General features: G+C 40.2%; 2 protein-coding genes across 3 annotated transcripts; both read right to left on the reverse strand.

Moving 5' to 3' along the window:
* Nucleotides 1-3,221: 3,221 nt before the first annotated feature.
* On the reverse strand, nt 3,222-6,527 carry LOC4336202 (very-long-chain 3-oxoacyl-CoA reductase 1). Its single transcript, XM_015778168.3, has 3 exons — nt 5,806-6,527; nt 4,599-4,668; nt 3,222-3,730 (listed from the first exon to the last, which is right to left on the reverse strand). Exons 1-3 carry the CDS (start codon nt 6,432-6,434, stop codon nt 3,473-3,475), a joined length of 957 nt encoding a protein of 318 aa, XP_015633654.1. The 5' UTR covers nt 6,435-6,527; the 3' UTR covers nt 3,222-3,472.
* Nucleotides 6,528-8,252: 1,725 nt separating this feature from the next.
* Nucleotides 8,253-14,916, reverse strand: LOC4336203 (uncharacterized). Of its 2 annotated transcripts, none has more exons than XM_015781748.3 (20): nt 14,655-14,916; nt 14,262-14,348; nt 13,757-13,825; nt 13,482-13,614; nt 13,342-13,388; nt 12,815-12,901; nt 12,646-12,707; nt 12,346-12,388; nt 12,169-12,249; nt 11,923-12,042; nt 11,691-11,796; nt 11,485-11,548; nt 10,912-10,954; nt 10,367-10,585; nt 10,126-10,287; nt 9,854-9,973; nt 9,243-9,395; nt 8,992-9,078; nt 8,815-8,883; nt 8,253-8,727 (listed from the first exon to the last, which is right to left on the reverse strand). In XM_015781748.3, the coding sequence occupies exons 1-20, from the start codon at nt 14,784-14,786 to the stop codon at nt 8,623-8,625; spliced, it is 1,989 nt and encodes a 662-aa protein (XP_015637234.2). In that variant the 5' UTR covers nt 14,787-14,916; the 3' UTR covers nt 8,253-8,622. The 2 variants fall into 2 exon arrangements, 1 of the variants encoding a protein (XP_015637234.2); XR_001545675.2 differs by having other exon boundaries at nt 8,376-8,727; nt 9,235-9,395.
* Nucleotides 14,917-15,203: the final 287 nt, after the last annotated feature.

The raw sequence follows: 15,203 nt of genomic DNA on the forward strand, positions 1-15,203 counted from the left end.
ATATGAGATTAATCAAAATTCGAAATAAAAATAAAGTAAAATCCAAAATTAGAAAAGGAAATGAGAGTCCAAGTAGGAATACAATTTAAAAATAGCTGAAATTAGGAAATAAAAATAAGGAATATTAAAAGAATAGTCCATATAAGAACCCAACATGAGATTAATTAAATTCGGAATAAAAATAAATAAATCTGAAATTAGCAAAAGAAAATAAAAGAAGAGTTCAGGTAGGAATACAATATAAATTAGCTGAAATTCGGAATTAAAATTAAGCAATATTGAAAGAAGAATCCATATAAGAACCCAATATGAGATTAATTAAAATTTAGAATAATAAAATAATATAATATCCAAAATTAGAAAAAATAAAAGAGAGTTCAAGCAGAAATACAATTTTGAAATAACTAAAATTGAAAATAAAAAATAAAAACATTAAAAGAACACAATATGGTATTAACTATTTTTTAAAAAAAATTCTGAAATTAGATAAAGAAAAATATAGGAATACAATTTATAAATAACTAAAATTTGTGATAAAAATAAAGATTGTTGAAAGAAAAGACCATTTAAAACACATGATGAGATAAATTAAGTAATAGGCATATAAAGGAGTAGAGTGGTGGCAGTTGATACGACATATAAAAAGTGTTAATAAAACACCAAATAGAATCCTAATAATGATTAAAAGGAGGGACATCAGGCAGGCCGTGAAGCAAACAAGTAAGGCGGTTGCCGGGACTTCTAAAAAGTAAAGAAAATAAATCTCATTGATAATCATATTCAATTTTTAAAATCTCAGTGACAATAAAAAGGAGAAGCAGCGGGCGGGGTGTATAAGAGTATAGTTGCAGAGCCAGGACTTCTAGAAAATAAAAAATAAATTCCAACGATAGTTATGTTCAATTTTTAGAATCACAATGACAACAAAGAGTAGGCGGCGGGCGGGCTGTAGAGGGGCATAGTGGCATCATTTGATGGGACTTCTAAAAATTATAAAAATTAAAACTACAAGTCCAATTTTTAAAGGTTCGGAACTTCTAAAAAGTAAAAAAAAACAACGATAATTATGTTCGATTTTAAAATCTCAATGACAATATAGAAGGGAAGTAGCGAGTGAGCCGTAGAGGAGTACAATGGCAAAGTCACTTACGGTTTGACGGGACTTCTAGAAAGTAAAAATGAAACCAAACGATAATTATATTCATTTTTTAAAATCTCAATGACAATAATGAGTAGAGACAGTGGACGGACCGTATAGAAGTATAATGACAACGTTTGACAGGATATCTAGAAATTATAAAAATAAAACCTAATGTAACAATAAACTCTAAAAACTATAAAATCCAATTTTTAAAGGTGTGGTAGATCGAGCAAGCAAATAAAGGAGATGACATAAGGGGTAATAACTTGTGTGACTTTTAAAAACTATATAATTATAAACACAAGGATGATAAGGTTTGGTCTTTCAAAGTCTTAAGACAATAAGATAGCTATTTAATAAATTTTAAGTAAAATCATATCATACTTAAAAAAGTATATGATTTTGTTTGGGTGCTAGCCGCGCAATTGCGCGGGCCACCCGCTAGTTTTCTATTAAGGCAAATTGCACTTTCCATCCGGTAAAATGCATCTGGTTTCTCTTGGCACCAGTTTAACACATGCTTCCACTTTACATTAGGGTATATTAAAATAAGCTTCGTACTAAGTTCTGTCATACAATTGAAGAAAAAAAAGTAAAATATGAGTAGAACATATGACACTTTTTGAATCTATACCATGTTTCATAACGTTTCTTTCAGAATTATGAAACTTTTATTGGTTTGATGATATATCATAATGTTAAGTGAAACTTTTTGAAAGAAAACCTATGCTCTGTTCGTTCTGGGGAGACAGGGGAGATTGATTCTCGTTTTCCGCGTGTACGCTTTTCAAACTACTAAACGGTGCGTTTTTTGTAAAAAATTTCTATAGGAAAGTTGCTTTAAAAAATCATATTAATCCATTTTTAAAATTTAAAATAGTTAATACTCAATTAATCATGAGCTAATGGCTCATCTCGTTTTGCTTATCTCCCCAATCTCCTCAATCCCCTTCCCCTCAAACACACCCCTAGTTATGCAATATAAAGTGAAAGATATACTTAATTTGGTACAGAGCAAAACACAATGCGTTTTATCTGGTGTAAATACTCCATATGAGTTACTAGTATGTATACAAACTTTCACTTGGAACTTGAGAATAAAATATCTTGTTCCGAAAAAAAAAAACTCTAATAGGGAAACTTTTCGTTGTAGTAAAACTTTATTGGAGGCTATGATTTTAATTCCATTGAAAATCACTTTCAACCAAAAATGCTAAAAGGAAAAGAGAAGAATTAGCCCATCTGGCCCATGTAGTTCGTTGCCCGAGATGGAATGGAATGGAAAACGGAAATTGTATAGGATTCCTTTTTGAGATGTTGTCACGGGAGAATAAAACTAAAAAAAATCCGCCCAAATGCCCAATTGCATTTCCAACAAGTCCAGCCTCGCCAAAGGAGGAGCTGCCATGAGAAAGGAGGATAACATGCCATCAGAAAGGGCATGTTTAGCATTTATCATTTGCTAGTATAGGGTAGCAAATTTTGTCAAAAAGTGTTTCGATACCACGCGCTCTCTCTAGTGCTAAAATGGCAAAATCTTAGAATGCATCTAAACACCAACTCCATACCAAATCTTTTGCCACCAAAACTTTTGCCATTTGTCATTCCAAATGGATATAAACAGGTTGGAACTTACGATGCTTCCCTGCAAGTATACATCTTCAATACATCTTCACAGTGCAAAGTTAGTAGCAGTCGTTTGCCCTGTTCTAAAGACCGCTTAGCTATTTCTGTTTTTTAAACTGCTAAATAGTCCGTACGAAAGTTTTCTATATAGAAGATGTTTCAAAAAATTAAATAATATTTTTTTAAGTTTTCAATAATTAATACTTATGGTAATCGTGTTTTTTTAAGTGCAGCTAATCAGTTTTTTTCTTTTTTGGACATTGCAGCTAATCAGTTAAAACCATTCGTAAAATAACCCCCCTAAAGCTGAAAAGGCAATATATCCGTAGAATCACGGCTGTCTCAACAAGGAAGGTAAACAAATTGCAGTTGCAGAGTCAGGTTAATCCTTCCAACAATCTGCTCGCTTTCTCGCAAAGAACACCATACTTTGTGGAGTCTCAGTTGCTCTATATTAGCAGAAGGCAAAGCCTTTTTCCCGCGCTTTATTAACCAGGCCAGATCGAGTTCGTGTCACATGGTCTTAAACTCTTCAATCTTAGTACATCAAACCAGACACACTGTTTAACCATCAGCTCATCATCACCTTACTCATGAGAAGAACTAATCCAGAGATACGGGGTAAATCAAACGCCCAATGTTTCGGAAGCTGCAGAGGAGAAGAAGTAGAGAGTACTATCGCTCAGATTCTTTGGTGCTGGTTCGTCACTGCGTCTTCTTCCTGGCGTCCTTGGCCATGCCCCTCTTGCGGATGCCGACGGACATGTTGAGGAGGAGCCTGTCCACGATGGGCTCCGGGAACGCGGAGATGAGGAACCACAGCACCGCGTGCGGCCAGTAGGGCGTGCACCTCGGCTCGTACCCGATGTAGCGCACGGCGGCGCGGGCGTACGTCTCCGGCGACGGCGCGAAGAAGGACGCCTTCTTGATGGACGCCATCTTCGTCGCCGCGTACAGGGGTACCTGATTATGAGTTGCGCATAAAAAAAAAAACCATCCAAGTCAGTCGGTGCTCGTTTCTATGAAAATTAACTTAGGGCACCCAAAAAAAACCATTAACGCGTAATTAATTGAATTGAAGATGGATTTATATGATATTTTAAATCAACTTATACATATAGAAAGTTTTCATAAAATGCACAATAGTTTAAAAAACGTTCTAACAAAAACTAAGATAAAATATGTATCTTAATTAGAAAAGAAAGAGACAAAGATTCTGATGCGGCAGCTAAGACAATCTTGATAAACGCCGAACAGCTGACACACATAAATGGTGCCAGATAACGACGTTCCCAACAGCGACAGCGAGGATGTAAGTAATGGAAAATGAAAAACAGGTAGAGGTCGGCCAACAGATTTGTTTTAAATAGGGCTATATGGAATTCTCCTATCCTCCTAATGCTTCGCTGCATGTTATGCCCATTAATTTTCCACATGCACTGTTTGCCTGCCTTAGGAGCAGTTGGAAGAATTGAAAGCACGGTAGAAGTGCATTTAGCTTTCAGCCATGAAGGTTTCAGTTTCTTGTTGGGGCGTTATGTCATCATCGCCATGGCCATCCAGCAGATCGCGGAAGTACCCAATGTAGTACAAGTTTTTTTTTTTTAGGACAGCATGGCAAAACCATGTTCATGTTGAAAGGACATTTCTTGGATTACTGTATAATTCAGGTGATCACTGACCATATAAAAACTTCTACTCCATAGCCCATAAACAAAAATGTAATGATTGCAATAACGGCTTCGTGCAACATATGAAAAAAAAAATGGATAGCAGACAACCGGGAACAATTAGAGAAATTCATGCATCGTCAGGAATGGCTATTTCGTACCTGGCATTGCACATCGATGCCTTTGTTCTTGTACTCAACATAGAGGCATCTCGAGAATTGATCAACATACCTGAAAAGATTGAAAACAGAGTTGCATGAATCACTTAAGCCCACATATGACCCTATGTTGAGTTGAATTCAGTTATATCCAGTTGTAGCTGGATGTCACACAATTGTGCTGCGGAAAATATCTATGCAAAGATTAACCAATGACCACATCACAAAGCATGAATTCCACATTCCACTAGTGAAACATATAAAAAGCGTGCAAGAAAGAGAACCTTGTGGATAGCTAAATATATGTGTTGCTTGCCAAAGTAAAACATTAAACAACATAAACATGCTGTCGTATACATTATCAAACACAGAGCAAATGATCAAGCAACTACGTTTTGAGTTCAATTTTCACAAAACTGCTGGAATACTTGAATATGGCCCTGTTTAGTTCCCAGAAACTTTTTCCCAAAAACATCACATCAAATCTTTGGACACATGCATGGAGTATTAAATATAAATAAATTAAAAAACTAATTGCACACTTAGGGGAGAAATCGCGAGACGAATCTTTTGAGCCTAATTAGTCCGTGATTAGCCATAAATGCTACATTAACCTACATTAGCTAATGACGGATTAATTAGGCTCAAAAGATTCGTCTCGCGGTTTCCAGACGAGTTATGAAATTAGTTTTTTCATTTGTGTCCGAAAACCCTTTCCGACATCCGGTCAAACGTGCGATGTGACACCCAAAAATTTTCTTTTCGCGAACTACACAGGCCCTATATACATAATCCTACACCCTCCAACAAGTTCTCCATCTACATATAAACCCCCAGGAGAAACCTCAGTGCTCTATTCTAGGCTTCTAGCTGAAAACCCCTGAAAATGTTGGTGGACATTTGTATCCACATGACCACTAACTCTCGATCAATAAACCCAAATCACAATATGGAAGCATAATTTTATACTAGTAGTATATAATCAAGTATGAATTTAATTGACTCTAACTGTGCCAGTCCCCATTTCCGTGGTCCATGCCAGAACAACTGATCTGAGAGAGCACAAAAACTAAAAAGCTTGTACCAAAAATCTCACTGAAAGCATAAAATAATTTTCTGCCTCGTCTATGTAGTAGTAGTAAGCAAGAACACGCAGAGAAAAATCGTTACTGATGAAGAGTTGAAAGGTGAAGAAGTGAGAAGCACTCACGCCTTGGTGGCGGCGTAGACGCTGTAGAGCGGGTAGGACGGCAGGATGGAGGAGGCGCCGGAGCCGATGTTGACGATGGCGCCGCGCTTGCGCTCCACCATGCCTGGGAGCACGGCGTGGGTGACCCGGGTGAGCGCCTCGACGTTGAGGCGGATGAGGTTGCGCATCAGCTCCTCGTCCACCTCGTGGAAGTAGCGCGCGTACGGGTACGACATGCCGGCGCTGTTGACGAGCACGCCGACGTCGAGCCCGCGGATGGAGTCCCCGAGCGCGGCCACCTTGGCGGCGAGGCCCTCGGCGGCGAAGTCGAGCACGAAGGTGCGGACCTCGGCCCTGGGGTGCTTCCCCCTGATCTCCCCGGAGACCGCGGCCAGCTTGTCGGGGCTGCGGCCCACGAGCACGAGGCTCATCCCGGCGCCCGCGAAGCGGAACGCGAGCGCGCGGCCGATGCCGTCCGTGGCGCCCGTGACGACCGCCCACTCGCCGTACCGGCGGCGCAGGGGCTTCCCCGGGCGGAGGAACGCCGCGTAGAGCCACCGCGCGAGGCGCGCCGAGGCGGTCGCGGCCACCATGAGGCCCACCCCGGCCAGCGCCAGCGCCCACGCCGGCTGCGCGGACAGCGCGTCCATTTCTGGAGACGGGGCGGGCAGCGGCGGAGACCGCGGCGAAGGCGGCGGCGGCGGCGGCGGCGAGGAGAGTGGCGAGCGTGTGCGAGTTGCGATGGAGGCAAGCGCGATCCGTTCAACTGCAGATATAATAGCGCGGGCGGGGAGAGAGAGAGGAGGGGACGGATGGGGGGCGGGCCGGGCTGGCAAGCGGCCTGCATCGCCGGGGGGAGAGTTGGGTGGGGTTGGCGTGCCACCTCGGCTGGATGAACACGCCACCGTGGAACGGCTCAAGAAAAATATTTTTTAAAAAAAAAGGTAAAAACGCATAGGCTTCATCCTACCGCTATGAATTTCTCTGAAAGACTTTGCCATTAAGGTTCATAAAGTCATTCTATCGCATCTCTGAAAAACTAAGTCGATATATATTAAGATTCACAAAGTTATATGAACGTCTCGTTGCCAACAAGTATGTTGCCTATCACTAAAAAATAGTTAGTCGTAAATACGAGCACATATGTTAAGTCTAAGACTTAAACCCGTGTGGACCACAAGGAAGCTAACCAATTGAGTTATGCTCACTTTGTGACTAAAGAAAAATATGGGTGAGAAACTGGGAACCAAGGAACTTAAAAAGTACAGGCATGGTTGATAGCAACTGTGATAGCCGCTCGTGAATCATGGTAATGGAGTTGATTTCCATTTAAAAGAAATTAAATTAAGTTACCATTTCATCTATAACGGTTAGATTAATATGCTTAGTGATGAAACCATCGGAGAGGGGTTTATTTAATAAATGGTTTTTATAACCCTATGGAGAACATGCGAATTCAATTATATTTTTTACACTCTCCAATGATTCTATAACCCTACAATTTTTACAGAGGATAAATTCATTTCGTACGGAGGAGAACAACTGCTTGCTCTAAAGTCTAAACTCTGCAGCCATGAGCACCTTGCCTCACCTTCACCTTGGGTGCACGTACCGTTCAATTTCGGTGCCAACGGCACATTAGGTGCCATGAACACATTAGGTTGCATGTATGGTTCACCGGAGGCGTGGTGAACCGGGACCAGCAGGGGTTGGGCCGTTGGGCGGACAGGTGGTGCAGTTATGGTTGTTGAGGTTTGATGAGCTGAAGTAAATGGTGTGGTCAAAGTCCCACACAGATGACGGGCACGGCAGGATATTAAAAGCCCCCCCGCCTGATTTCTACTCCTCTCCTCGCACACCACACAATCAACCATCGCACATCGCAGCGCACACAAAACGCACCGCACGCACGCGAGCTCAGCTTCTTTTCGTGCGAACAAAACGGGAGCTCGCTGTTGGTGAGGTGAAGCGCGTACTCGCTTCGTTATTGTGGTTAGCTGTCGCTGGACGATCGGTTGCTCGCCCACCACCACCCGCTCACCACCATCACGGTTGCATCACCTCACCGCAGGTAGTATAGTACCCATCACTGGAGCAGTGGCGCCATGGGCCACCGTACAAAGGTACAAGATGGACGTTTCGACCTAAGAACAGTAGCACGAGCGTATGGGGAGAAAACTTGATCGATATACTCTTTTTTTTTTTCTGGAACAAGATCGATATACTCGAGAAGAAAAAAACAATATGTGTACAGAAGAGTACTCCCTCCGTTTCAACCATAAAACGTTTTAACCTTCGTCAAACTCAAATTGATTTAAGTTTGATCAAGTTTATAGAAAAAAATAGCAACATTTTTCACCCAAGACAAATTTATTATGAAAATATATTCGATTATTGATTTGATGACACTAATTTAGTATTATAAATATTACTATATTTATCTATAAATTTAGTCAAACTTAAAATAGTTTGTCTATAAACGTCTGGTAACCTGAAACGGATGGAGTGAATTTACACCGCACCCAGATACTGTTAGGGTGTACCGTGTTACATCGCAGGCTGTGAACACTGAACAGTAGAGAACTCAAAACTTGTACGTAGTAACGAATTTCCGATGAATAGAACTGTGTACAATCTCTCCATGAATGCTTCCGAGGAATCGCAAATACAGTACGTTGGAAAATTTTAACCATGGATTAAGCCAACCTACACAGGTAGTTATAGGCACCTCGTGTGGATTAATCGATCGAGCTGACCAATGGCTCAGAAAGGAAAAAATCCCAGATGGCTTAAAGCATTGGCCTAAACCACTCTCTATTTCGATATTTCGAACCAAAGCTATCTCATGCCACTCTTCTGCTTGCTTTTCTTCGTGTCTTTCTTGGAACTAGTGGAAGCACTAGCCTCTTCCTCAGCTTTCTGTTCAGCCTCGAGCACAGCCAGCTGAAGAGGGCGTGTAAGAGTCAGTTAATATGTACCAAGTCAGAAATACCGTTTTGTCTCAAAGGGGACACAACATGACAATTTTACCTCGTCGAGTATGGGTTTCAGTTCCTTATATCGAGTTTCGGCAAGATCAAAACCATCTTTGCGGAGCTCCTGGCATTGGATGAGCACGAATAAATACAGCAAACTCATACTGCCAGCAACCTAGAGAATATGATAACAGGTATGACGGGTGAAGATACTTAAGGAGCAGAAACTAACCTTTCCAGTGTGTTGAGTGTGCTCATATGCAGCCATCTGCCAGTACATATCCGTTCTCTTGTAGAAATCTTTTAGTGACTCTCCTGGCTTTAAAAGTGTGAATATGGGAATTAGTGATATATGGTTTTAATTGTTAACTGTGTGTAACAAATTATCAGCCAAGAGTTCCTCTGAGTAAACAAAGTATATGTACTTTGTCGGAACAACTTCAAACAAATTTAGAACAAAAAAAATGTTGATTACAACATCACCATTGGAGTCCTTTGAGAATCAGAAAGACCGAGCATAACCCGAATTTGCTCTATCCGAGCACGCTTCTCTTTTCTTCGCAAGTTCTTACGTTCACCCTTTATTAGCGATACAGCAGTGGACATATCGACATTCTTCTCGGCATCTTCATCAGACTATGAAAACAGTTTTAGGATTACAGATTAATAACCACACAGTATGATTGAGAGGAAATGAAAGATACACAATAGCTATAAATCTCAGAAGGATGCCATGAGAACCATGGACTTCATATTAACGTATACAGTATCCGTAATAGAAGATGAACCATCATGCAGTATTTTGGTCAAACACCAAGATTCAACTAGAAACAAACAGGCCAGAGACAGGATGTTTGGTTTGTGGCAGAATTGTGGGACACATCAAGTCAACATTATCTTCCCCATTTTCTTAAAAAACATTTTTTGAAAATCTGTTCTAATTTGTAGAGAAAATGTAAACGTGCCTAAATCAGATATAAAGTCCTCGCCCACGCGAACTTAGAAAGATTCTATCTAGTACAGCCATTAATCATGAACTTAGCAAGATATAAATCCCAAAAATGTGTGACCAAACCTAAAATAATTTTGCATACCTCTTCATCATCTTCATCGGTCTGATTAGCGTCATCCTCGCTATCATTCTCATTATCATCATCATCATCATCTTCATCATCCTCATCTTCAGAAATTTCTAGCCATTCAGATTCAGATGCCTGCATAAGAAAGGTGAGTAAGGCAAGTTCAGAAACCAATGTGAATAGTAAAAAATGATAACAGATAATTTTCTGTTATCTCTGATTGAAATAAACAACACTATCAGTTAAACAACAAAATGGCAAAAAGAAGGGGCCAATCTGCAACTGACCGGTATGATACACTTCCACTCATCTAGTTTGCTAAGGTTAAGTGAATACATATCATCAAGAGTAATTTCTCTATCTTTCAATTCCATCATTCCTCCATATAAATAGAGTGTATCTTTCCCTACAGCCAAGCATGCATTGATCCGACCACCGGGTTTCACTGCCTGTAAGCAGCAAATGCTAATGAGAAACAAAAGATCATTAGAATGTAAATGTCAACATCTAAAAGAACAGCTGCAATACCTCTGGGAGTACTTCTTGTGTTGTCGAATCAGAGAGAATATCAGAGCTATTGCCTGAGCCAGCTTTATTTAAGGTTAGACTCTTGGTCAAGTGATTCGAAACCCCATGGACTTCGGATTGCCCTCCAGTAGTTTCTGAGTCCTCCATGATCTCATCCTCCTCATTACCAAGATTATCTTCCACATTGTTCGATGGTTCTTTTCTTTTGATGTCCTTTGTCTACACATGGCACCCAAAAAAAAAAAAAGAAGCACAAACTGCTTTTAAGCAATGATCCAAATATTACTATATAATAGTCAATGTGAATATGTCGACAGATCGCATATGCTTATTAAGAAAATAACAGTATAATAGTATATGAGAATATGTACATATCGTATATGCTTATTAAAAAGAAAAACAGGCATACCCTATACTACATGCTTAGTCTTTATGTCTGAACTAATGAAATAGATTCCTGCAGAGTAGACTGTGTATCAAGTACCTAAAAAATACAAACTGTAAACATGAGATGGCTGGTCATATGATTGAATTCGAGGAATCACCTTATTTTTAGCAGGCTTGTCTTTCCTGAGCTCTAAAGGATACCTGAAACAGCAAGGAAAATAATCTGAACATAGACACACAAAAATGAAGCTAAATAAGAAAGCATAACATTTCTCATCTATGCACCAGTGTGGACAATTGAAATTGGAGAATATGTGAGCCGTGGACCAGTAGTTTCAACCAAAATGAACATCGCTGAACAATTCCGCTGAAGTAAACAATAATATGCTACGAAGGGATCCCAAGAGTAAACAATAATATCACTGAACAATTCTCAAAGTAGTTATGTTATCTAGATAACCACAAGATTACAAACAAAGTTCATCCTAAGACGATAGATGAACATAACCATCAATCAGCCGAGAAAGATTTAGACCTTTAATAATTTTAAACCTAGTTAGAAGCAGTTTGCATATCGGAATAGGAAGTGACATTAGTTAGCTGCACTGTTAAATAATAATAAAGAAAGTTGCAACAATACACAAAAATAGCAAGGAACAAAATAAGCAGGGATAAAACTAGCCTGTGTTACTTAAAAACACAAGATACTCAAATGGAGTATTGAAGTATACCAGCGATGGTTGTCCAGCTGGAAACCATAGAGCTCATTCATAAACATGCTCATAATGACATCCCCTGCAATCACAAAATTGGGTTCTACAGTTAGGCCTTGAGAACTTCTACAGAAAAGGAACAAACTTGACACGCGTGGTATTTCAAATACTTAGTAAAATAACCTAAGTAGCTATGCACAGAGCAAAATTGAGCTGAAAATAACCTTCAATTTCCATATCTACCACACCACCGAAAAGAACAGCCCTTTTCTTGTGAACGCACATAGAAAACCCAGCTCTGGGGCCAGGTGGCATCCCAGTTTTCTTAACCTATTAAGAAATCAAGTGAAGGTAATAATATGCAAATCACTCAGTGGATATATGGCTTAAAGTAAAACTCGATACACTATCATGATGGAAGTTGATACAATGTTCTAAAAAATTGCAAGAGATCACCTTATTCCACTCCCAAGTACGAGGATCAAGAGTCCACATATCTGCATGAACTGTTCCTTTTTCTGATGCAGATTTGTCAGAAGAAACTACTTCTTTAAAATATCCGCCATACAGATATATCTACAGAAATAAGGGCCATTAATACTCTTGTAAACAAAAGTAGTCGAAGACAAGGTTGGTTTATAGTTAATTTAAACTCTTTTTATGAAGTATCAATGTCCTAGCTTTAAATCCAAAAAGACCTACCTGATCTTGGTATACCATTAGCTGAAAGCCACTTCTTGGACTTGGCCACAAGCACCCAGGGCGAGGCTTGATCTCCTCCCACTGAAATACAAATATTCCCAGTAAGAGTATTAAAATAAATGACTTCATGTGTTACTACTAACAGTATTAAACAAAATATTAACATGGTGTACTCACCTTGAAATTATCTAAATCAAAAACATGTAAGTCATTGTAGTATCTGCAGAAGGATATTATAAAAAAAATGCAGATCAGATCATGTCATGTCACACTATTTATTCAGAACGTACTCTACGCCACACCATTTCATTCTTTGCGGATGATCAGCTGTAAGAGTGCTACACTGTTATTCAGGTAGTGCATAATTTGTAGTTTGGACATAATGACTCCACTACTTCTAGACATGGTCCAAATATAAATGTTACTCTAATAACAAGATTACCAGGGTAGAGTCATATAAAATGTAACTGTACTAACCTCACTTCCCTAAGAGTGTCATAAAAACCACCAAATAGCACGATCTTGTGCTTATAGAGGACCTGTAGGAAAAAGAACACAATTTACTACTGCTCATAATACAGAAATATTAAGGTGAAAAGAGGGGAGCAGAATAGTTGATGACTGATTTTAATGTAAAACCACTAACCATCCTGTGCCCTGAACGTGCACTTGGACAACCCTTCGCAAGAATTTGCTCCCATTGATTTGTTTTTAGATCCAATGACCAAAAGTCCTACAGTACAAAATCAGACCAGAAATTTGAATAGAACCATAATAATGAGTTTTCCATCTAAGATAGCTAATCTCGAAATAACCCCATTAATATCACAACAGAAAGGAAAAAAAAAGGCAATCAGGAATAAAAAGTGATGTTATATGTGCAAATCCAAATAAAAGGGCAGGTGAACCCCGCATCCTCTACATCTTAATCTTAAATCAATAAATAGCAGAAGAACTGCACATATTAGTCTCCATTAGTCATATTTCAACTTATAATTATGTAAGAACATGGGAATCAGTACCTATCTCTTGGTTTAAAATTGAAAAAAAATCATGCCAGATATGTATTGCTTATGAAGCTACTGCTTATATACGAATTGTGCAAATGCCTTGTGCCAAGAGAAGATACTCAAAACAGTCACAAGAAATAGACTGACAAAATTAGTCTTCTACCTTGTAATGATGAAAACGTTCTTGGTTTGGCGAAGTGAATTCCCCACCTGAAACATCAACACAGAATAAAAAACTAAATCATACATACTGAAAAAGCATTTTAACTCATAGAATGCCTTCCCAAAGTTAAGTTATGTTACCAAACATGTATATATTATTCTTCCAGGCAACTGTTTGGTGAGCACTTCGTGGAGGAGGACTGTTAGGACTAGATACCAACTTCCACTCATTTTTCTCTACATCGTAGCGATAAAGATCACCATAAACAAAGGTCTGCAGAAATAGATTGTGGCGAGGAAAAGAAATACTATTTCAGTACTCAAAAACCTCTAGAAGCAGAATAGAGGCAAAAAGAACACTAGATGAACATATCTCATTCAACCAGCAGTGAAATCGTGAAGGATATGTCTCCCACCTTGCTGCCATTGTAGAACTCTCCTCCATACAGAACCAATTCTGTATCTTTCAGGGGATTTATTGTAAGCTGCATTTAAGAAGGAATTAACTTGGTCAGCTGGAAGATCATATGCAGGTTTATTTGTTATAGTTAACATTTAGAGGGAGGATCTCTGTACAACATCAAAAACTTTTTCCAACAGTTAACAAAAAAAAAAACAAAACGAACATCTATCTTTTAACACATTTTGCCCCTGAATTGTAATTTGACATCACCTATCCGGAACTGAAAAACCAATCGGTTCAGTATCACCAAAAGATCATCATATTTGATCAAATTACTTCATAAAAAAATCCATCTTGCCTGAAGAAATTTATTAATCCTACTGGAGTATATAAATTCTAAGCATGCAAACATGACCACCACAAGCATAAAAATGATACCTAGTCCACTTCAAGTACATAATCACAAGAATACCGAAAGATTAACTTCTTTAGCTGGCACTTGCTCTAAAATGTCTTACCGAGCAATTGGACCGGGGAGATGGTGCAGGGACATTCTCATCTATATGTACCTCCTTCTTCTTAGCCTCCTCCTTTTGTATGCTCCTCTGCAATGAAAAATAACCAGAGCAAATAGATAAATCAGCAAAAAAAAAAAGTTCAAACAGCACACATAGCAACACCAAACTCATCTAAAATCCATAGCTGCTACGCAACGAAATGTGAAGGGAAAAAGGTGAGCCAGTGCGAAAATCGCTTCCAATTTTTCAGCCACCGGAGTGCATCACGAGACGCAGAAGGTGGTGGTGAGCAAACAAAACCGCACATGGAGACGCCGATCGAGCTAGAGCGCACTGAGCGAGCGTGAAGAGCTGACGCAGAGGAGGGGGGCGGGAGGGAGGGAGCACACGTACGAGGATGGCGTCGATGTCGTCCTCCTCGCCGACCTTCCGGGCCTCGCGGCGGGCGCGCTTCTCCTCGCCCTTGGCCGTCTTCCGCTCCGTCTTCTCCTTCCCCTTCCTGGGCTTCTTCTGCTTCTTCCCCATCTCGCCCCGCCGCCGCCGGCTTCTGTCTCTCTCCCCGCGCTCACTTGCTGCCGGAGGCGGAGGCGGAGGCGGAGGCGTGCCTAAAACCCTCGTGGGGAGCAGCAGGGACAACGGTGGCGCCGGCGTTCGCACCGTGGGCCGACGGCCCATCTTGGACTTAGTTGGGCCTCAACGGGCCGTGACGAACGCGTGCAAGCGGGAGTCGGAGTCGGACGCTGGGGTTGGATACTACTCCCTCCATTGGAAAAAGTACACCGAAGGTCCCTCAACTTGTCATGGGGATAAAAAAACATCCTCGAACCACAAAACCAGATATACGGGGTCCCTTAATTATACAAAACCGGTCACCGAGGTCCTTCGGTGGTTCTGAATCCGGTTTTATCCGACGTGGCGGCTGAGTCGGCGCGGGACCCACGT

Source organism: Oryza sativa, chromosome 4, assembly GCF_034140825.1.
Source record: "Oryza sativa Japonica Group chromosome 4, ASM3414082v1".
Lineage (NCBI taxonomy): Eukaryota > Viridiplantae > Streptophyta > Magnoliopsida > Poales > Poaceae > Oryza > Oryza sativa.

Bases quoted from the DNA above. Each gene is read 5' to 3' on its own strand.
- LOC4336202 (XM_015778168.3), bottom strand. From the start codon at position 6,434: ATGGACGCGCTGTCCGCGCAGCCGGCGTGGGCGCTGGCGCTGGCCGGG. The intron at 4,669-5,805 runs GTGAGTGCTTCT...CAATCTTTTCAG, and splicing joins GTCTACGCCGCCACCAAGGC to GTATGTTGATCAATTCTCGA. The intron at 3,731-4,598 runs GTACGAAATAGC...ACTCATAATCAG, and splicing joins GCATCGATGTGCAATGCCAG to GTACCCCTGTACGCGGCGAC.
- LOC4336203 (XM_015781748.3), bottom strand. From the start codon at position 14,786: ATGGGGAAGAAGCAGAAGAAGCCCAGGAAGGGGAAGGAGAAGACGGAG. The intron at 12,250-12,345 runs GTGAGTACACCA...TTTGTATTTCAG, and splicing joins TTGATTTAGATAATTTCAAG to TGGGAGGAGATCAAGCCTCG. The intron at 12,043-12,168 runs GTAGGTCTTTTT...TTATTTCTGTAG, and splicing joins TAATGGTATACCAAGATCAG to ATATATCTGTATGGCGGATA.